We start from the raw sequence: 23,336 nt of genomic DNA, 5'->3' as shown, positions 1-23,336 counted from the left end.
TCTGTCTGTCTGTCTGTCTGTCTGGTGTTATTATGGATGCAAAAACCACTACAAGTGAATATTAAAAAGTTACTAAATGTACTACACATAAATGAACTACAAATTATATTTACTATAAATGATCAGTGTTATGATAACAAATTATTATTAATATCACATTATTATGACAGCTATGATCAAAGGATATGTAAAAGGTTGTGGTGGACCTGAGAACCATCAGGATGGAGCTCAGCACCACCCGTACAGTCCGGGAGGCAGAGTGCTGGAGCAGAGCGCAGGAGAGCGTGGCCGCATCCGGCAGCCTGTTTGGTTTCCTAACATGTCCACTTGGAGTGTGATGGAGTCTCTGCCCACAGGTGGGGTTAAGGGAGGGAGGTGGAGTCTTAATGGTCATGGTGCACCGACATGGAGAGAGTTTTCATTGTCACTTTAAATAATGAGGTACGCTGGCCACAACCCCAACCCAAAACGATGATCATTAGAACATTAGGTGATGATGAGGATCATGATGGTGTTCTGCTGCACCCGTCCTCTGCAACACAAACATTCAGAAAAGTGGCGGCTGCAGCGTCGCAGCCGCGGGGAAGGGAACCTGCTGTCGTCTGCAGCCGCTGCTGGACCACGCCCCCCTGTCCTCCACTCAGTGATGTCATCACTGTGTTCCTGCTCCCAGAAGACGCTGTACAACAGCTGCAACCCCGAGTGGGAGGGGCCTGTGGGAGGCGGGCGAGGAGGGGTGGAGGAGGGAGGGGTGGAGGTCTCAGAACAACAGTGGGTGGTGGTAGAGAACAACATGAACTGAATGAGTTGGTTGAAGCAGCGTCAGCAGGTTCCTGCTCAAGACTGTTTACAGGGAGAAGAGTTACAGTCGCTAGCACAAGTGAGTGAGACATGCAGCACAGTGAGACATGCAGCGCAGTGAGACATGCAGCGCAGTGAGTGAGACATGCAGTGCAGTGAGTGAGACATGCAAGCGCAGTGAGACATGCAGTGCAGTGAGACATGCAGCGCAGTGAGACAGAGACCCAGCGAGGTCATCAAGCTGGAGAGACCAGTTCTCAACAAGACCTGGACCCTTTCTGATGCTCATGTCCCTGTCCAATCCACCTACCCCTCCATCCCTCCATCCCTCCATCCTTCCTCCCTCCATCCCTCCATCCCTCCATCCTTCCTCCCCTCCATCCCTCCATCCTCCATCCTTCCTCCCCTCCATCCCACCATCCTTCCTCCCCTCCATCCCTCCATCCTTCCATCCTTCCTCCCTCCATCCCTCCATCCTTCCTCCCCTCCATCCCTCCATCTCCCTCCATCCTTCCTCCCCTCCATCCCCCATCCTTCCTCCCCTCCATCCCTCCATCCTTCCTTCCTTCCTCCCCTCCATCCTCCATCCTTCCATCCCTCCATCACCATCCCTCCATCCTTCCTCCCCTCCATCCCTCCACCCTCCATCCTTCCATCCCTCCATCAACCATCCCCCATCCCTCCATCCCTCCATCCTTCCTCCCCTCCATCCCTCCATCCTTCCTTCCTTCCTCCCCTCCACCCTCCATCCTTCCTCCCCTCCATCCCTCCATCCTTCCTCCCCTCCATCCCTCCATCCTTCCTCCCCTCCATCCCTCCATCCTTCCTCCCCCCATCCCTCCATCCTTCCATCCTTCCTCCCCTCCATCCCTCCATCCTTCCTCCCTCCATCCCTCCATCCCTCCATCCTTCCTCCCCTCCATCCCTCCATCCTTCCTCCCCTCCATCCCTCCATCCTTCCTTCCTTCCTCCCCTCCATCCCTCCATCCTTCCATCCCTCCATCAACCATCCTCCATCCTTCCTCCCCTCCATCCCTCCATCCCTCCATCCTCCATCCCTCCATCAACCATCCCTCCATCCCTCCACCCCTCCATCCCTCCATCCCTCCATCCTTCCTCCCCTCCATCCCTCCATCCTTCCATCCTTCCTCCCCTCCATCCCTCCATCCTTCTCCCCTCCATCCCTCCATCCTTCCATCCCTCCATCAACCACCCCTCCATCCCTCCATCCTTCCTCCCCTCCATCCCTCCATCCCTCCATCCTTCCTCCCCTCCATCCCTCCATCCTTCCATCCCTCCATCAACCATCCCTCCATCCTCCATCCTTCCATCCCTCCATCCCTCCATCCCTCCATCCCTCCATCCTTCCTCCCCTCCATCCCTCCATCCCTCCATCCTTCCTCCCCTCCATCCCTCCATCCTTCCATCCTTCCTCCCCTCCATCCTTCCTCCCCTCCATCCCTCCATCCTTCCATCCCTCCATCAACCATCCCTCCATCCCTCCATCCTGTCCTCCCCTCCATCCCTCCATCCCTCCATCCTTCCTCCCCTCCATCCCTCCATCCTTCCATCCCTCCATCAACCATCCCTACATCCCTCCATCCTTCCATCCTTCCATCCCTCCATCCCTCATCCTTCCTCCCCTCCATCCCTCCATCCCTCCATCCTTCCATCCCTCCATCCTTCCATCCTTCCATCCATCCATCCCTCATCCTTCCTCCCCTCCATCCCTCCATCCTTCCATCCCTCCATCCCTCCATCCTTCCATCCCTCCATCCCTCATCCTTCCTCCCCTCCATCCCTCCATCCTTCCTCCCCTCCATCCCTCTATCCTTCCTTCCCTCTATCCCTCCATCCTTCCTCCCCTCCATCCCTCCATCCTTCCATCCCTCCATCAACCATCCCTCCATCCCTCCATCCCTCCATCCTTCCATCCCTCCATCCCTCATCCTTCCTCCCCTCCATCCCTCCATCCTTCCTCCCCTCCATCCCTCCATCCCTCCTCCCCTCCATCCCTCCATCCCTCCATCCCAGGGACGACAAGAAGGACGCTCTGAAGTTCTACACCGACCCATCGTACTTCTTCAACCTGTGGAAGGAGAAGATGCTGCAGGCGACGGAGGACAAGAGGAAGGAGAAGAGACGGCAGAAGGTAGAGAGGGGGGGGTGTAAGAGAGAGAGAGTGTTGTGTGCATGTACACACAGCAGCATTAATAGGACATTTCAATTATGAGGACATTTAGGGTGTGTGTGTGTGTGTGTGTGTGTGTGTGTGTGTGTGTGTGTCAAATTAAGCTTCAAATGTTCATGTTGTGCTTCCATTTTCTTTCATGCGTTGATTTGTTGTTGTTTTGCAGGTTGTGTTGCTCTGTGTGATGCTTCATTGCGTCGCTCTGTGTGATGCTTGGTTGCGTTGCTCTGTGTGAAGCTTGGTTGCGTTGCTCTATGTGATGCTTCATTGCGTTGCTCTGTGTGATGCTCCGTTGCATTGCTCTGTGTGATGCTTGCTCTGTGTGATGCTTCATTGCGTTGCTCTGTGTGATGCTCCGTTGCATTGCTCTGTGTGATGCTTGCTCTGTGTGATGCTTCGTTGCGTTGCTCTGTGTGATGCTTCGTTGCGTTGCTCTGTGTGATGCTTCGTTGCGTTGCTCTATGATGCTTCGTTGCGTTGCTCTGTGTGATGCTTCGTTGCGTTGCTCTGTGTGATGCTTCGTTGTGTTGCTCTGTGTGATGCTTGCTCTGTGTGATGCTTCGTTGCGTTGCTCTGTGTGATGCTTCGTTGCGTTGCTCTGTGTGATGCTCCGTTGCGTTGCTCTGTGTGATGCTCCGTTGCGTTGCTCTGTGTGATGCTTCGTTGCGTTGCTCTGTGTGATGCTTCGTTGCGTTGCTCTGTGTGATGCTTCGTTGCGTTGCTCTGTGTGATGCTTGGTTGTGTTGCTCTGTGTGATGCTTTGTTGTGTTGCTCTGTGTGATGCTTGCTCTGTGTGATGCTTTGTTGCGTTGCTCTGTGTGATGCTTCATTGCGTTGCTCTGTGTGATGCTTCGTTGCGTTGCTCTGTGTGATGCTTGGTTGCGTTGCTCTGTGTGATGCTTCGTTGCGTTGCTCTGTGTGATGCTTCATTGCGTTGCTCTGTGTGATGCTTCGTTGCGTTGCTCTGTGTGATGCTTGGTTGCGTTGCTCTGTGTGATGCTTCGTTGCGTTGCTCTGTGTGATGCTTCGTTGTGTTGCTCTGTGTGATGCTTGGTTGCGTTGCTCTGTGTAATGCTTCGTTGCGTTGCTCTGTGTGATGCTTCGTTGCGTTGCTCTGTGTGATGCTTCATCTTTCAGCTTCATTCTTTCTGTCGTGATGTTTGTTTTCTTTCCTCACGTGCGGATGAGCAGCAGCGCTCATCTCCTTTTCACCAACTGACACAACAAAGTCAAAGTCAACAAAGTCAATCAATGGATAAAAATGAATAAGAAACATAAAAGAAACATAATACATTAAAGGGAAAAAAAAATGTGTGTTACCAACTTGAGAAATAAACAAGTAATTAATTTATAGTAAATAAAAACATTAAACGTAATTTTAAAATGAATAATTCAAAAGTTATACATAAATTAATACAAATCAATAAAAACATTTAAAATATAATAAAGAATTCCCAATTTAAAGGAGCAATAGACAACTTTCAACTTTGCCCCCTAGTGTTTCCAAGTGGTACACTTGATATTGGTATTAGTGGTATTAGTAGTATTATTGGTATTTGTAGTATTATTGGTATTAGTGGTATTGGTATTCGTGGTATTAGTAGTATTATTTGTATTAGTAGTATGAGTAGTATTATTGGTATTAGTAGTATTAGTGGTATTAGTCAGAGCGCTGTGTGGAAGTGATCAACACACTTTGGAAATAAGAAAGAAGCACGTTCTCTGAAGAGTCACAATGAAATTCTTATTGGTATTAGTAGTATTATTTGTATTGGTAGGAAAGTGGTATTAGTGGTATTATTGGTATTATTGGTATTAGTAGTATTAGTAATATTATTGGTATTGGTAGTATAAGTGGTATTATTGGCATCGGTAGTCCATCCATCCATGATCTATGCCACTTATCCTCGTGGGGTCGCAGGGGGCTGGAGGGGCGGGGTACCCCCTGGACAGGTCGCTAGGCTCCCACAGGGCCCACATACAGAGACAAACAACCATGCACGCTCACATTCACACCTACGGTCAATTCTTTTTTAGAGTCCGGTATTAGTAGTATTAGTGGTATTAGTAGTATTATTGGTATTATTGGTTTTAGTAGTATTATTGGTATGAGTAGTATTTCCAGTATTATTGGTATTAGTAGTATTATTGGTATTAGTAGTATTATTGGTATTATTGGTATTAGAAGTATTAGTAGTATTAGTCATATTATTGGTATTATTGGTATTGTTGGTATTAGTAGGATTATTGGTATTAGTAGTATTAGTAGTATTATTGGTATTAGTAGTATTAGTACTATAGTATTAGTAGCACGTTCTCTGAAGAGTCATTGAAATTCTCACAATTTAAATTGAATTATATTTATTTGGGTTAAACAATCATAGACATATATACACATCTTGACCACCATATTGGAACGTCATGTTGGAACGTCATGTTAGAACATCATGTTGGAACGTCATGTTGGAATGTCATGTTAGAACATCATGTTGGAACATCATGTTGGAACATCATGTTAGAACGTCATGTTGGAACGTCATGTTGGAGCATCATGTTGGAACGTCATGTTGGAACGTCATGTTAGAACGTCATGTTGGAACATCATGTTAGAACGTCATGTTGGAACGTCATGTTGGAGCGTCATGTTGGAACGTCATGTTGGAACGTCATGTTAGAACGTCATGTTGGAACGTCATGTTGGAACGTCATCTTGGAACGTCATGTTAGAACGTCGTGTTGGAACGTCGTGTTGGAACGTCATGTTAGAACGTCATGTTGGAACGTCATGTTGGAACGTCACGTTGGAACGTCACGTTAGAACGTCATGTTGGAACACCATGTTGGAACGTCATGTTGAAACGTCATGTTGGAACGTCATTGGAACGTCATTGGAGCGTGGTGTTGGAACATCATGTTGGAACGTCATGTTGGAACGTCATGTTGGAACGTCATGTAGGAACGTCATGATGGAACGTCATGTTGGAACGTCATGTTAGAACATCATGTTGGAACGTCATGTTGGAGCATCATGCTGGAACGTCGTGTTGGAACATCATGTTGGAACGTCATGTTGGAGCATCATGTTGGAACGTCATGTTAGAACATCATGTTGGAACGTCATGTTGGAGCATCATGTTGGAACGTCATGTTGGAACGTCATGTTAGAACGTCATGTTGGAACGTCATGTTGGAACGTCACGTTGGAACGTCACGTTAGAACGTCATGTTGGAACACCATTTTGGAACGTCATGTTGAAACGTCATGTTGGAACGTCATTGGAACGTCATTGGAGCGTGGTGTTGGAACATCATGTTGGAACGTCATGTTGGAACGTCATGTTGGAACGTCATGTAGGAACGTCATGATGGAACGTCATGTTGGAACGTCATGTTAGAACATCATGTTGGAACGTCATGTTGGAGCATCATGTTGGAACGTCATGTTAGAACATCATGTTGGAACGTCATGTTGGAGCATCATGTTGGAACGTCATGTTAGAACATCATGTTGGAACGTCATGTTGGAGCATCATGTTGGAACGTCATGTTGGAACGTCATGTTAGAACGTCATGTTGGAACGTCATGTTGGAACGTCATGTTAGAACGTCATGTTGGAATGTCATGTTAGAACGTCATGTTGGAACGTCATGTTGGAACGTCATGTTGGAACGTCATGTTGGTACGTCATTGGAACATCATTGGAACGTCGTGTTGGAACGTCATGTTGGAACGTCGTTGCAACGTCATGTTGGAACGTCATGTTGAAACGTCATTGGAACTTCATGTCAGAACGTCATGTTGGAACGTCATGTTGGAACGTCATGTTGGAACGTCATGTTGGAACATCATTGAAACATCATGTTGGAACGTCATGTTGGAACGTCGTTGGAATGTCGTGTTGGAACATCATGTTGGAATGTTGTTGGAACGTCATCTTGGAACGTCATGTTAGAACGTCATGTTGGAACGTCGTGTTGGAACGTCATGTTAGAACGTCATGTTTGAACGTCATGTTGGAACGTCATGTTGGAACGTCATGTTGGAACGTCACGTTGGAACGTCACGTTAGAACGTCATGTTGGAACACCATGTTGGAACGTCATGTTGAAACGTCATGTTGGAACGTCATTGGAACGTCATTGGAGCGTGGTGTTGGAACATCATGTTGGAACGTCATGTTGGAATGTCATGTTGGAACGTCATGTAGGAACGTCATGATGGAACGTCATGTTGGAACGTCATGTTGGAACGTCACGTCAGAACGTCATGTTGGAACGTCATGTTGGAACGTCATGTTGGAACGTCATGTTGGAACGTCATGTAGGAACGTCATGTTAGAACGTCATTGGAACGTCATGTTGGAAAGTCATGTTAGAACGTCATGTTAGAACGTCATGTTGGAACGTCATGTACGAACGTCATGTTGGAACGTCATGTTGGAACGTCATTGGAACGTCATGTTGGAAAATCATGTTGGAAAGTCATTGGAACATCATGTTGGAACGTCATGTTGGAACGTCATTGGAACATCATGTTGGAACGTCATGTTGGAACGTCATTGGAACATCATGTTGGAACGTCATGTTGGAACGTCATTTGAACATCATGTTGGAACGTCATGTTGGAACGTCATTGGAACATCATGTTGGAACGTCATTGGAACATCATGTTGGAACGTCATGTTGGAACGTCATGTACGAACGTCATGTTGGAACGTCATGTTGGAACGTCATTGGAACGTCATGTTGGAAAGTCATTGGACCATCATGTTGGAACGTCATGTTGGAACGTCATTGGAACATCATGTTGGAACGTCATGTTGGAACGTCATGTTGGAACGTCATTGGAACATCATGTTGGAACGTCATGTTGGAACGTCATTTGAACATCATGTTGGAACGTCATGTTGGAACGTCATTGGAATATCATGTTGGAATGTCATTGGAACATCATGTTGGAACGTCATGTTGGAACGTCATTGGAACGTCATGTTGGAACGTCATGTTGGAACGTCGTGTTGGAACATCATGTTGGAACGTTGTTGGAACGTCATGTAGGAACATCATGTTGGAACATCATGTTAGAACGTCATGTTGGAAGGTCATGTTGGAAGGTCTTGTTGGAACGTCATGTTGGAACGTCATGTTAGAACGTCATGTCGGAACGTCATGTTGGAACATCATGTTAGAACATCATGTTGGAACGTCATGTTGGAACGTCATGTTAGAACGTCATGTTGGAACGTCATGTAGGAACGTCATGTTAGAACATCATGTTGCAACGTCATGTTGGAACGTCATGTAAGAACGTCATGTTGGAACGTCATGTTGGAATGTCATGTTGGAACGTCATGTTAGAACGTCATTGGAACGTCATGTTGGAACGTCATGTTGGAACGTCATTGGAACGTCATGTTGGAACGTCATGTTGGAACGTCGTGTTGGAACATCATGTTGGAACGTTGTTGGAACGTCATGTAGGAACATCATGTTGGAACATCATGTTAGAACATCATGTTGGAAGGTCATGTTGGAACGTCTTGTTGGAACGTCATGTTGGAACGTCATGTTAGAACATCATGTAGGAACGTCATGTTGGAACATCATGTTAGAACATCATGTTGGAACGTCATGTTGGAACGTCATGTTGGAACGTCATGTTAGAACATCATGTTGGAACGTCATGTAGGAACGTCATGTTAGAACATCATGTTGGAACGTCATGTTGGAACGTCATGTTAGAACGTCATGTTGGAACGTCATGTTAGAACGTCATGTTGGAATGTCATGTTGGAACGTCATGTTAGAACGTCATTGGAACGTCATGTTGGAAAGTCATGTTGGAAAGTCATTGGAACGTCATGTTGGAACGTCATGTTGGAATGTCATTGGAACATCATTGGAACGTCGTGTTGGAACATCATGTTGGAACGTCATTGCAACGTCATGTTGGAACGTCATGTTGAAACGTCATTGGAACTTCATGTCAGAACGTCATTGGAACATCATGTTGGAACGTCATTGAAACATCATGTTGGAACGTTGTGTTGGAACATCATGTTGGAACGTTGTTGGAACGTCATGTTGGAACGTCGTTGGAACGTCGTGTTGGAACATCATGTTGGAATGTTGTTGGAACGTCATGTTGGAACGTTGTGTTGGAACATCATGTTGGAACGTTGTTGGAACGTCATGTTGGAACGTCGTTGGAACGTCATGTCGGAACGTCGTTGGAATGTCATGTTGGAACGTCGTTGGAACGTCATGTTGGAACGTCGTTGGAACGTTGTTGGAACATCATGTTGGAGCGTCATGTTGGAACGTCATTGGAACGTCATGTTGGAACGTCATGTTGGAACATTGTTGGAACGTCATGTTGGAACGTCGTGTTGGAACGTCATGTTGGAACGTCATTGGAACATCATGTTGGAACGTCATGTTGGAACGTCATGTTGGAACATCATTGGAACATCATGTTGGAACGTCATGTTGGAACGTCATTTGAACATCATGTTGGAACGTCATGTTGGAACGTCATTGGAATATCATGTTGGAACGTCATTGGAACATCATGTTGGAACGTCATGTTGGAACGTCATTGGAACATCATGTTGGAACGTCATTGGAACATCATGTTGGAACGTCATGTTGGAACGTCATGTTGGAACGTCATGTTGGAACGTCATGTACGAACGTCATGTTGGAACGTCATGTACGAACGTCATGTTGGAACGTCATGTTGGAACGTCATTGGAACGTCATGTTGGAAAGTCATGTTGGAAAGTCATTGGAACATCATGTTGGAACGTCATGTTGGAACGTCATTTGAACATCATGTTGGAACGTCATGTTGGAACGTCATTGGAATATCATGTTGGAATGTCATTGGAACATCATGTTGGAACGTCATGTTGGAACGTCATTGGAACGTCATGTTGGAACGTCATGTTGGAACGTCGTGTTGGAACATCATGTTGGAACGTTGTTGGAACGTCATGTAGGAACATCATGTTGGAACATCATGTTAGAACGTCATGTTGGAAGGTCATGTTGGAAGGTCTTGTTGGAACGTCATGTTGGAACGTCATGTTAGAACGTCATGTCGGAACGTCATGTTGGAACATCATGTTAGAACATCATGTTGGAACGTCATGTTGGAACGTCATGTTAGAACGTCATGTTGGAACGTCATGTAGGAACGTCATGTTAGAACATCATGTTGCAACGTCATGTTGGAACGTCATGTAAGAACGTCATGTTGGAACGTCATGTTGGAATGTCATGTTGGAACGTCATGTTAGAACGTCATTGGAACGTCATGTTGGAACGTCATGTTGGAACGTCATTGGAACGTCATGTTGGAACGTCATGTTGGAACGTCGTGTTGGAACATCATGTTGGAACGTTGTTGGAACGTCATGTAGGAACATCATGTTGGAACATCATGTTAGAACATCATGTTGGAAGGTCATGTTGGAACGTCTTGTTGGAACGTCATGTTGGAACGTCATGTTAGAACATCATGTAGGAACGTCATGTTGGAACATCATGTTAGAACATCATGTTGGAACGTCATGTTGGAACGTCATGTTGGAACGTCATGTTAGAACATCATGTTGGAACGTCATGTAGGAACGTCATGTTAGAACATCATGTTGGAACGTCATGTTGGAACGTCATGTTAGAACGTCATGTTGGAACGTCATGTTAGAACGTCATGTTGGAATGTCATGTTGGAACGTCATGTTAGAACGTCATTGGAACGTCATGTTGGAAAGTCATGTTGGAAAGTCATTGGAACGTCATGTTGGAACGTCATGTTGGAATGTCATTGGAACATCATTGGAACGTCGTGTTGGAACATCATGTTGGAACGTCATTGCAACGTCATGTTGGAACGTCATGTTGAAACGTCATTGGAACTTCATGTCAGAACGTCATTGGAACATCATGTTGGAACGTCATTGAAACATCATGTTGGAACGTTGTGTTGGAACATCATGTTGGAACGTTGTTGGAACGTCATGTTGGAACGTCGTTGGAACGTCGTGTTGGAACATCATGTTGGAATGTTGTTGGAACGTCATGTTGGAACGTTGTGTTGGAACATCATGTTGGAACGTTGTTGGAACGTCATGTTGGAACGTCGTTGGAACGTCATGTCGGAACGTCGTTGGAATGTCATGTTGGAACGTCGTTGGAACGTCATGTTGGAACGTCGTTGGAACGTTGTTGGAACATCATGTTGGAGCGTCATGTTGGAACGTCATTGGAACGTCATGTTGGAACGTCATGTTGGAACATTGTTGGAACGTCATGTTGGAACGTCGTGTTGGAACGTCATGTTGGAACGTCATTGGAACATCATGTTGGAACGTCATGTTGGAACGTCATGTTGGAACATCATTGGAACATCATGTTGGAACGTCATGTTGGAACGTCATTTGAACATCATGTTGGAACGTCATGTTGGAACGTCATTGGAATATCATGTTGGAACGTCATTGGAACATCATGTTGGAACGTCATGTTGGAACGTCATTGGAACATCATGTTGGAACGTCATTGGAACATCATGTTGGAACGTCATGTTGGAACGTCATGTTGGAACGTCATGTTGGAACGTCATGTTAGAACGTCATGTTGGAACGTCATGTACGAACGTCATGTTGGAACGTCATGTTGGAACGTCATTGGAACGTCATGTTGGAAAGTCATGTTGGAAAGTCATTGGAACATCATGTTGGAACGTCATGTTGGAACGTCATTTGAACATCATGTTGGAACGTCATGTTGGAACGTCATGTTGGAACGTCATTGGAACATCATGTTGGAACGTTGTTGGAACGTCATGTTGGAACGTCATTGGAACGTCATGTTGGAACGTCGTTGGAACGTCATGTTGGAACGTCGTTGAAACGTCATGTCGGAACGTCATGTTGGAACGTCATCGGAACATCATTGGAATGTCGTGTTGGAACGTCATGTTGGAACGTCGTTGCAACGTCATGTTGGAACGTCATGTTGAAACGTCATTGGAACTTCATGTCAGAACGTCATTGGAACATCATGTTGGAACGTCATTGAAACATCATGTTGGAACGTCATGTTGGAACGTCGTTGGAACGTCGTGTTGGAACGTCATGTTGGAATGTTGTTGGAACGTCATGTTGGAACGTTGTGTTGGAAGGTCATGTTGGAATGTCATGTTGGAACGTCATGTTGGAACGTCATGTTGGAACGTCATGTTGGAACGTCATGTTGGAACGTCGTGTTGGAACATCATGTTGGAATGTTGTTGGAACGTCATGTAGGAACATCATGTTGAAACGTCATTGGAACTTCATGTCAGAACGTCATTGGAACATCATGTTGGAACGTCATTGAAACATCATGTTGGAACGTCATGTTGGAACGTCATGTTGGAACGTCGTTGCAACGTCATGTTGGAACGTCATGTTGGAACGTCATTGGAACTTCATGTCAGAACGTCATTGGAACATCATGTTGGAAAGTCATTGAAACATCATGTTGGAACGTCATGTTGAAACGTCGTTGGAACGTCGTGTTGGAACATCGTGGTGGAATGTTGTTGGAACGTCATGTTGGAACGTTGTGTTGGAACATCATGTTGGAACGTCGTTGGAACGTCATGTCGGAACGTCGTTGGAACGTCATGTTGGAACGTCGTTGGAACGTTGTTGGAACATCATGTTGGAGCGTCATGTTGGAACATTGTTGGAACGTCATGTTGGAACGTCGTGTTGGAACATCATGTTGGAACGTTGTTGGAACGTCATGTTGGAACGTCATTGGAACGTCATGTTGGAACGTCGTTGGAACGTCATGTTGGAACATTGTTGGAACGTCATGTTGGAACGTCGTGTTGGAACGTCATGTTGCAACGTCATTGGAACGTCATGTTGGAAGGTCATTGGAACGTCATGTCGGAACGTCACGATGGAATGGGGGACACTGTAACCAACACAAGTAAAAGGGGAGGCTGCGGTGTTTCTGAATAAAAACACTAAAACCTTTACATTTCTCCCATTTCAATGTTATTTTTTCCAGAGTTTACGATCTACCTCCACCCTCAACTCCTCTCGTTGGTTGATGCTCTTCCTAAATGCATCAATCATGGGGGATGGTAGCTCAGGTTGTAGCGCTGGTGGTCTAGTGATGTAAAGGTTGCTGGTTGGATCCCAGGCTCCTCCTGCTAACATGCTGTAGTGTCCTTGAGCAAGACACTTAACCCCTCATTGCTCCTGATGGCTGCGTCCGTCGGTGTGTGAATAATTGTAAGTGGCTTTGGATAAAAGCGTCTGATCAATGCAATGTAATTTTCCCCGGGATGAGGACCCAGTGTCAGTCTGAAAGCAGAGTGATATGGAGGCTGACAAGCAACCACCCTAAACACTGACGATGTCATTATTCTCTAGAACAGTTGTCTATTGCGCCTTTAAAAAAAAAACAAAAAACATTGAAATAAAAAGAACAATAATGTATAAAAAGAAATACAAAATATGAATTTCAAAAACGAATAAAACATCTGACATAAAAAAAGAGCTGGAGACGATTTTAAAATCATGATTTATTCGGATGAAGTGCTTAAAACAGCTTCACTACGATGGTTCAACATGAACACAACGTCAGTCGTGACGTCGTTCCGTCCACTTCAAGCTGTGGATTCTGTGAATGAGCTCATGGCTCTGTTTCCAAACTGGGGTCTGCGGCCCCCTAGAGGTCATTCAAGGAAATGCAGGGCCCAGAAAATACTTTTTCAAATACAAATAAAAAATTATATATATATATACATATATATATATATATATATATATATATATATATATATATATATATATATATATATATATGTATATATATATATGTATATATATATATATATATATATATATATATATATATATATATATATATATACGATCATCCACAACGTTAAACCAGTGACAGGTGAAGTGAATAACATTGATCATCTGGTTCCAATGTCACCTGTCAAGGGGTGGGATGTATTATTATTATATATATATACTTTTATATATGATTATTATATACAGTATATACTGTTATATATTATATATATGTATATAAATATACTGTTATATATTATATTATTATTATTATTATTATTATTATTATTATTATACTGTTATATATAATTATTATATGTATTCTGTTATATATTATTATTAAATATATAGTATTAGTGTGATTAGTGGAGCATTAATGTTGTGGCTGATCAGGGTGTGTGTATTATATAATAATAGTATATATATTGTACACAGCACAGTATTAGTGTGATTAGTGGAGCATTAATGTTGTGGCTGATCAGGGTGTGTGTATTATATAATAATAGTATATATATTGTACACAGCACAGTATTAGTGTTATGAGTGGAGCTTTAATGTTGTGGCTGATCAGGGTGTGCGTATTATATAATAATAGTATATATATTGTACACAGCACAGTATTAGTGTTATTAGTGGAGCTTTAATGTTGTGGCTGATCAGGGTGTGTATTATATAATAATAGTATATATATTGTACACAGCACAGTATTAGTGTTATTAGTGGAGCTTTAATGTTGTGGCTGATCAGGGTGTGTGTATTATATAATAATAGTATATATATTGTACACAACACAGTATTAGTGTTATTAGTGGAGCTTTAATGTTGTGGCTGATCAGGGTGTGCGTATTATATAATAATAGTATATATATTGTACACAGCACAGTATTAGTGTTATTAGTGGAGCTTTAATGTTGTGGCTGATCAGGGTGTGTATTATATAATAATAGTATATATATTGTACACAGCACAGTATTAGTGTTATTAGTGGAGCTTTAATGTTGTGGCTGATCAGGGTGTGTATTATATAATAATAGTATATATATTGTACACAGCACAGTATTAGTGTTATTAGTGGAGCTTTAATGTTGTGGCTGATCGGTGTGTATATTATATCATACCATTTTTTTGTATTATTAATATTTTTTATAATTTATAAATATGATATATATATATAAATTAAATTATCATTTTTGTCTATCCTTCCCCAAATTATAATTCATATAATTCAAAATATAAAGAAATTAATTTCATTTTTTTAAATCCAAAAAACAACAACCACACAAATTACAACACTCCCACCCCTCCCCCACCCCCTTCTCTGTCTCCTCCACCTCCCTCCCTTTCTCCGCCTCCCTCTCTCCGCCGCTCTAACCCACCAGCATGTGTCTCTCCATTGTTTCCGTAGAGCTGTCCAGCCCACCCCGACAGGCCTCTGTCCCGGCAGGCCCCGCCCAGGAGCCCCCTGTCCAGCTCCGTAAGACAACCCCCCCCCCCCCCCCAGTCCCCGTAAAAAACATCCACTAACACACCTACACACTGAGGACCGAGACACTTCAGGACAAGTGGTTGTTGCGTTGTCTGGTCCCCATAAAAAATCACTTACACACCTACTGTACATACTGAGGACCAAGACACTTTGGTGCAAGTGGGGACGAGACACTTCCGTACAAGTGGGACCAAGACACTTTGGTGCAAGTGGGGACAAGACACTTTGGTACAAGTAGGGACCCAGACACTTTGGTACAAGTGGGGACACTTCAGTACAAGTGGGGACGGAGACACTTCGGTACAAGTGGGGACAAGACACTTTGGTACAAGTGGGGACCAAGACACTTTGGTACAAGTGGGGACCAAGACACTTTGGTACAAGTGGGGACCGAGACACTTTGGTACAAGTGGGGACCGAGACACTTTGGTCCAAGTGGGGACCGAGACACTTTGGTACAAGTGGGGACCGAGACACTTTGGTACAAATGGGGACGGAGACACTTCAGTACAAGTGGGGACCGAGACACTTCGGTACAAGTGGGGACCGAGACACTTCGGTACAAGTGGGGACCGAGACACTTTGGTACAAGTGGGGACAAGACACTTCGGTACAAGCGGTGACCGAGACACTTCTGTACAAGTGGGGACCGAGACACTTCGGTACAAGCGGGGACCGAGACACTTCTGTACAAGTGGGGACCGAGACACTTCGGTACAAGCGGGGACCGAGACACTTCTGTACAAGTGGGGGCCGAGACACTTCGGTACAAGCGGGGACCAAGACACTTCTGTACAAGTGGGGGCCGAGACACTTCGGTACAAGTGCTGACCGAGACACGTGGTTGTTGCGTTGTCAGGTCCCCATACACTAAGACCTACAACCACAACCAGGGACCAGACGATGCAACAACCACTTGTCCACAAGTGGTTGTTGCATCGTCTGGTCCCTGAAAACATAAACCAATACACGTCCATACTGGGGACCGAGACACTTTAAAATGACTCTGATGCAAACGGTGTTAGCTCAATGCATGGCTGCAGATGGGATCAGCTAGCCTAGCCTAGCCAGCTAGCCTATCCCCTGTGACATGAAGGAAAAACACCTTCCATCTGTAAATGTAGGGACAACGAGTGGGTCAAATATAAGGACATCCATTCATAGCCGTGTGTGTGTGTGTGTGTGTGTGTGTGTGCGCCCTCAGATTCTCTTTTTGTGTTTCTTTGTTTTCTTTGCTTTGTGTCCTGGCTTCCTTCAGGTCCTCAGTTCAGTGCTCACTGTGTGTGTAGTGTGTGTTGTTGTGCCTGTTAGTGCGTAGAGATGTGTGTGTGTGTGTGTGTGTGTAATGTGCAGTGTTTGTTTATGTACGTACACGTTGCCCTCATGGTAACAGGGGCTTGTGCTTTGGGTTCTATTCTTTCTTTCTTTCTTTTTCTTTCTTATTCTCTCTTTCTACTTCTTTTTCCTTTCTCTCTCTTTTTCGTCCCTTGTGTTTTACTGATTATCTCTCCCTCTCTCTTGCTCTCTCTCTCTTCCTCGGCTTCTTTCTAGGAACAGCAAAAACAGGTGGAGGATCCAGGAAGGGAGGTGAAGAAGGTCAGTCATTTTTTTGTACTTTAGTTTTTTAGTTGCAATGTTTTATCAACGTGGATGTTGCGTTGTTTAATTCATCGGTGGATGTTGCGTTGACCCCCTTTAGGTGCGTAAAGCTCGAAACCGCCGTCAGGAGTGGAACGTTCTGGCGTACGACAAAGAATTCCGACCCGATGCGCGACTTACACCCTCTCCATACCATGGGATGTCGTCCGAGGGTTCCCTGTCGCCAGACAACAGGTACGCACATGCACAGAAAAATAATAATAGTTGTGTTCAGTCCTTTTCTCAAAACAGAGATAACAACATGTTGTACCTGGCATAGCACGTATATAACGCAGCAAATTAGAAAAAAGAAACAAAATACCCGATTACAATCCAAAATGCATTCACATATGAGATGAAAATCAGTCGTAAAATAATATGGTGTATGAAATTATATGGTAATGTATGAATAATATCTGCTCTATCATTGACTTAGTTTTTGTTCAATTATCTTCTATAATATAATAAAATATTGTTATATTATATTATATTATTTTATATTATGTTATGTTATGTTATATTTTATTATATTTTATTATATTATTTCATAGAAGATTATTATATTATGGCATGGCCATTGGCTGTGTCCTGTCTGTCCTATACCTTTATCTTAAGAGGTAGAAATCTGCTTCCTAATCGATGTAACAGTAATAATAATAATAATAATTATTATAATGATAACGATCATGATCATGATAAACCTGATTAATACAGCACTTGTTATAATTATATGATACAAATTTAATTCTAATCGATATAAAAAGATCTCATCAACTCCTTAGGGATGTGGGTGTGAGTGTCCTAAAGGGCTCATGCAAGTCTCTCATCAAATCTTGAAAGATTGTCATAAACTTAATTTCCAATTCTGTGCTTTCAATATTTTCCATCTGAGGAATCAGTTCCTGGAGACGGCCACAGGTCTCATGTCTCATGGTCCTGGAATGGTTTTAAAATGCACCTTCAAAGTGTGTAAATGTGCTGCTGATGTCTGTAAAAGTGCTTAAATCCCACTTTCACATCCCTCCGATCGTCCAGGTCCCTGGCTTCAGACTCTTACCCGGCCAGCCCCAGCCACCCCTCGGCCCAGGCCGGCCCCGCCGCCCACCTGGTGGACCCCCATCACGCCCAGACCCAGTCCCTGGACCGGGTCCTGCGGCCAACCAACCAGCCCCCAGGATCCGGGGCCGCGGGCGGGGCCGGGGGCGGGGCCGCAGGGGGGCGGCATGTGGCCTCGCTGGGCCGCACCCCGTCAGGACACGGGGGCCCAGCAGTGGGGGACGCCACGGTCAACGGGCCGAGGCAGCAGTCCACCAAGGAATACCGCGGCGGGCACGGGTGAGTTCTTACATTTTATTTATCAGCGTTACTTTGTGTCAGTTACTTTGAGTATCATAGTTACTTTGTATCAGAGTTACTTTGAGTATCAGAGTTACTTTGTGTATATTAGTTACTTTGTGTATCATAGTTACTTTGTGTGTCACAGTTATTTTGTGTATCATAGTTACTCTGTGTATTACAGTTTCTTTGTGTATCACCGTTACTTTGTGTGTCATAGTTACTTGGTGTATCACAGTTACTCTGTGTATTACAATTACTTTGTGTATCATAGTTACTCTGCATTACAGCTACTTTGTGTATCATAGTTACTTTGTGTATTATAGTTACTTTGTGTGTACTCCACCCAGCGGCCAGCCGTCCACCATCCCAGAGTACTACATCCCCCCAGCTCCTCCCCCTCCGCCTCCCACCATCCCCTCCGCCCAGACGGCCTTCGACTCCACCTCCTCCCCCCCGCCTCCCCCCTCCTCCGCCCCTCTCCCCCCCGCCTCCTCCTCTGCCCTGTCCCGCCCCTACTCCCCCTCCCCGCCTCCCCCGCCGGCCAACTACGTGCCGTCCCCGTCTCACCCGCCGCCGGCTGCGCCTCCCCCGCTGCCTCCCGGCGCCCCCTCCCCCGCTCATGGGGGCGGGGCCTCCGCTGCCGGCGACGCCCCGTCCGCCAGGAAGTCCACCATGTTGGGCATGATCCCCATGAGCGACGCCCGCTCAGACCTGCTGGCCGCCATCCGAAGAGGTGAGACAGCGGGGGAGGACGGGGGAGACGGAGAGGGAAGGAGAGAGAGAGACAGGAGGGAGGGAGGGAGGGAGGGAGGCTGTTCTGTCTATTTCTACCATGCACCAGAAACAACAACGAGTGATGATGGCAAAGTGATAATTAACCCTGCGATGTTTGACTGGTTGAAGTGAAGCCGCTTTACACCCAATCCCACAAACGCCGTCACACAGGAAGTCCATTCATTCCTGTGGAGGGTCGGCCCCCGCAGGCGAAATGCCCCGCCCCTCCGTGATAATCCCCGCCCCCCGCGATAAGGCCCGGCCCTCGTCCTTTCGGGGGGCCCGCCACGCTTCACATTTTTTTGGCGACGGGTTCGCATCCGACGCTACGACAGGAAGTGATGCGGCTTTGAAGTGGAACACGACGTCTTGATCGGCTGTGATGACGCTGAGCTGTGTCCACTTTTTAGTCTGACGCAAAAGGAGTTTCAAGCTCCTTCCTGGAGTTTGGCAAACGACTTCCTGTTGTCCTGGAAAAGACAACCCTCCCTTTTTCCCCTGACATATTATGAGATGTGAAACCCGGATGCTGTTCATCCGCCGGCTACTAGAGGGATGATGCGATTGCGGATTCGGTGTGAAGCCGGCTTCAGACCAGAGAGAGACGGATTTTCGGAACCGACCCCAAAATAAAATGCGATCGTGCAAACTAACTCCCCCTCCCTCCCCCTCACTCCCCCTCTCCAGGGATCCAGCTGAGGAAGGTCCAGGAGCAGCGGGAGCAGGAGGCGAAGCGCGAACCAGTCGGCAACGACGTGGCCACCATCTTGTCGCGCCGCATCGCCGTGGAGTACAGCGAGTCGGACGAGGACTCCGAGCTGGACGAGAACGAGTGGTCCGACTGAGGGGGGGAGGGGAGGGGGGAGGGAGGTGGGGGAGAAACGTAGGGCTTTAATGAAAGGGCGGAGTTTTCTAAATTGTTCAAAGTTGACATTGAATTCGCCAAATATGTCCTCCAAAAACGCCAAAAGCTCCATCCTCAAAAGGGTCATTCTACACTCTACACACACGTGATTGATCCAAAACACATCAAACTGCCAACTCAGAAAGGTTTGGTGAAATGGTGGCGCAGCAGGAAGCCACTCAGCATCTTACTCCCGTAGCGCTCCAGGAGCCGGGAGACTCCGCCCCTCCAGTTGTGCCGGGAGACTCCGACCCTCCAGTTGTGACGGGAGACTCCGCCCTTCTCTCCACCTGTGACGGGAGCTAGCGACTCATGGCTCCGCCTCCACTGAGCGCGCTCAGACTGTAAATGTCGTTCAAAATCACCGGCTCACAACTTTGCATCTTAAACATTTCCGCCGGTGTGTGTGTGTGTGTGTGTGTGTGTGTGTGTGTGTGTGTGTGTGTGTGTGTGTGTGTGTGTGTGTGTGTGTGTGTGTGTGTGTGTGTGTGTGTGTGTGTGTGTGTGTTGGTCGTCATAGAAACGCTTCTGAAACTGGGCCGCGCTGGCAGACATCCCTCCATCCCGGGAGCAGCCTCCATGGAGGTGCAGAGGAGGCCACAGTGGATCTATATCATCTATTTAATATTGACTAGGGTTGTTTGGCTTCTGCTCGTGCTGCTGGTGTGAATATAATGTGGATTTAAGATTCTTTAGTTTGGTTTAAGTTTGGTTTCTTGTGCTGCGGTGACTTTTTTAAACCAGCGCCATCTCTCATCTGGGCGGAGACCTGGTGCAGAACTGCAGGTCCAGAGAGTCACATGGTTAAAACATGGTGGCAAACTCCAAATCCTGGAATGGAGTTTTTATTTTCCTAGATCTAGATTTTCCACCTTGAGGGGAAACTGTCCCTGTCTCCAGACGGAGTTTCACCAGGTTCAACAAGCACACAGGACGTAATACACATGTGATATTGCATTATGTAATAACACATTATGTGATTACACATTATGTGATAACACATTACGTACTAACACATGTTATGACACATTATGTAATATACATTATGTAATGACACGCGTAATAACATGTAATGACACTTGTAATATACATGATGTAATACCACATGTAATAACACTATGTAATTACAAATCATGTAGTTCATTTTGTCATAATATATGTAATAACATTATATAATAACATGTAATGTTACATTATGTAATATGTTTTGACACATGTAATATTACATTGTTATTAACACAAAGTCATATTAAATGATGTGTCATTACATAAAATAATACTAGATGTGTTATTACCTAATGTGTCGTAACCTAATGTAATACTATATAATGTGTTATTACATAATGTTATTACAGGTGTTATTACAATATGTAATATTACTATGTTATGACACATCATGTTATAACACATTATGTAATATTACATAATGTTATGACACATTATGTAATAAAACATGGAATATTACATAATGTTATAACACATGTAATGACACATAATGGAATAGTACATTATGTAATAACACATGTAATAACATTATGTATTTACACATTATATAGTATTGCGAACCGGTATCGGTTATGACACATTATGTAATAACACATCTAGTATTATATTATGTAATGACACATTATGTAATATTACATTATGTAATATTACATTATGTAATGTTACATTATATAATAACTTGCTACCTTTTGTATAAACATCTATAACGCAATATGTAATAAATGTTGCCACATCTGGAATAGCATTACATAATGAGATGTTATGGAAGTGGTTATTTCATATTCCGTTAGGTATTATGCATATTGCACTTTCAATGTTTTGTGACAAGTAATCTGAATTAAAGAGTGAGACTAAGTAATATTTATGTAATAACACACTGAAATAACTGTCCTTTGCCGCCTTTACTGCTGGAGATAATTTCAGAAAGGAGATGAAACAAGAAACAAAAACACAATATCAATTCAGACATGATTTTGGTTAAAACTTGACATAAGAAGTTCAAATATGCAAACATTTGTGCTTTTTACATAGATATTATGTTATTACATGTTAATACATAGTTAATATACAGCTATTACATAATGCATCAAATTCATATTCATCACAGATAGGGGATAACCACCTCATTGTGTAAAAGCTTATTACAAAATGTGGGACACATTAATTATAGCATCCAGATGTTATTACAATATACAGGGTTATTACATAATGTGTCATTTTTCCAACTTTTAGGAACAATTTAGTTTCTGCGACTTTGCTGTGTAGCATCTCTGGGTTCGCAACCTCAACTTCTTGTGATGAAAACATTTTAACAGTCGGTCTTTTGGACTTTGGGAACTTTTCCCTTTTCCGCTCGATATCCGGTTGCAAAGTTTTTCTGTGTATGGATCCACTTTATGGATCCACTTCACCACTTCATGATAAAAACGTAGGATCCAGAGGAGGAAACGTCACAATAAAAACATATGATCCAGAGGAGGAAACTCCACGATAAAAAAGTAGGATCCAGAGGAGGAAACTGTAAAATAAAAACATGCGATCCAGAGGAGGAAACTGTACAATAAAAACGTAGGATCCAGAGGACGAAACCGTACAATAAAAACATAGGATCCAGAGGAGGAAACTACGATAAAAACGTAGGATCCAGAGGAGGAAACTACGATAAAAACGTAGGATCCAGAGGAAGAAACTTAAAAATATGCTACACAATAAAAACACAATAAAAGCTAAGGATCCAGAGGAGGAAACCTCACGATCAAAAGGGTAGGGTCCAGAGGAGGAAACTTAAAAACGTGCTCCACAAAAAAACACAATAAACAACATAGGATCCAGAGGAGGAAATTCCAGAAAGTAGGAGTCCTGCTTCTATGTTTTAGAGTGGAGTCTTGACTTCCTGAATCTGGATTTTTCATCTCTTGCCGTAGAAATTGACGAACAGTAACGTCACTTTTGACCGAACACGACCGGGAGTCATCCACGTGTGTTGCATAGCAACCATCACAACGTTAACGTTGGTCAAAGTGGTTCTTGGAAAACACTGGCGTGCTCTCTGGGATGAGGTTGTGCTTTTTGCGTTGTTTTTATTTTTCAAACGGGAAAACTCACGAGAGAGGTGAAGCTGTGGAGCAGATCTTTCAGTTGTCCGTTGCGCATAAAAGCAACGGGGTTGCTGTGGAAACGGATTGGAACGACTCGACGGCGTCGATAGAAAACTGGAATGTATATTTGTCGTAGACTCGGGTCAGTAGTCCAGAAAAAAAAAGGAAGAAAAACACTTAGAATTTTCTGAGCACCAGGAGGGTTCAACCCCATAATGTGAAAACTGAAACT

The 23,336-nt window shown here is 44.5% G+C and overlaps 1 protein-coding gene and 1 pseudogene across 2 annotated transcripts in view; one reads left to right on the top strand and one right to left on the bottom strand.

Annotated features, from left to right (window-relative positions):
* The window catches only part of LOC307247496 (actin-binding protein WASF3), a gene marked incomplete at both ends in the record, with an annotated part of 23,873 nt that extends 3,932 nt beyond the window's left edge, over positions 1-19,941 (top strand). Inside the window, 8 exon segments of the mRNA XM_080023649.1 lie at positions 2,701-2,820; positions 2,823-2,953; positions 15,266-15,334; positions 16,898-16,942; positions 17,046-17,179; positions 18,020-18,319; positions 18,670-19,055; positions 19,784-19,941. Coding sequence (XP_079879775.1) covers positions 2,701-2,820; positions 2,823-2,953; positions 15,266-15,334; positions 16,898-16,942; positions 17,046-17,179; positions 18,020-18,319; positions 18,670-19,055; positions 19,784-19,941 — 1,343 coding nt within the window.
* The window catches only part of LOC307247463, a 442,915-nt pseudogene that overhangs the window by 292,374 nt on the left and 127,205 nt on the right, over positions 1-23,336 (bottom strand). The window lies entirely within an intron of this gene.

The sequence above is a fragment of the Zeus faber genome, assembly GCF_960531495.2.
Source record: "Zeus faber genome assembly, chromosome: 22".
Lineage (NCBI taxonomy): Eukaryota > Metazoa > Chordata > Actinopteri > Zeiformes > Zeidae > Zeus > Zeus faber.
This window is presented reverse-complemented; position numbering and strand designations above follow the sequence as displayed.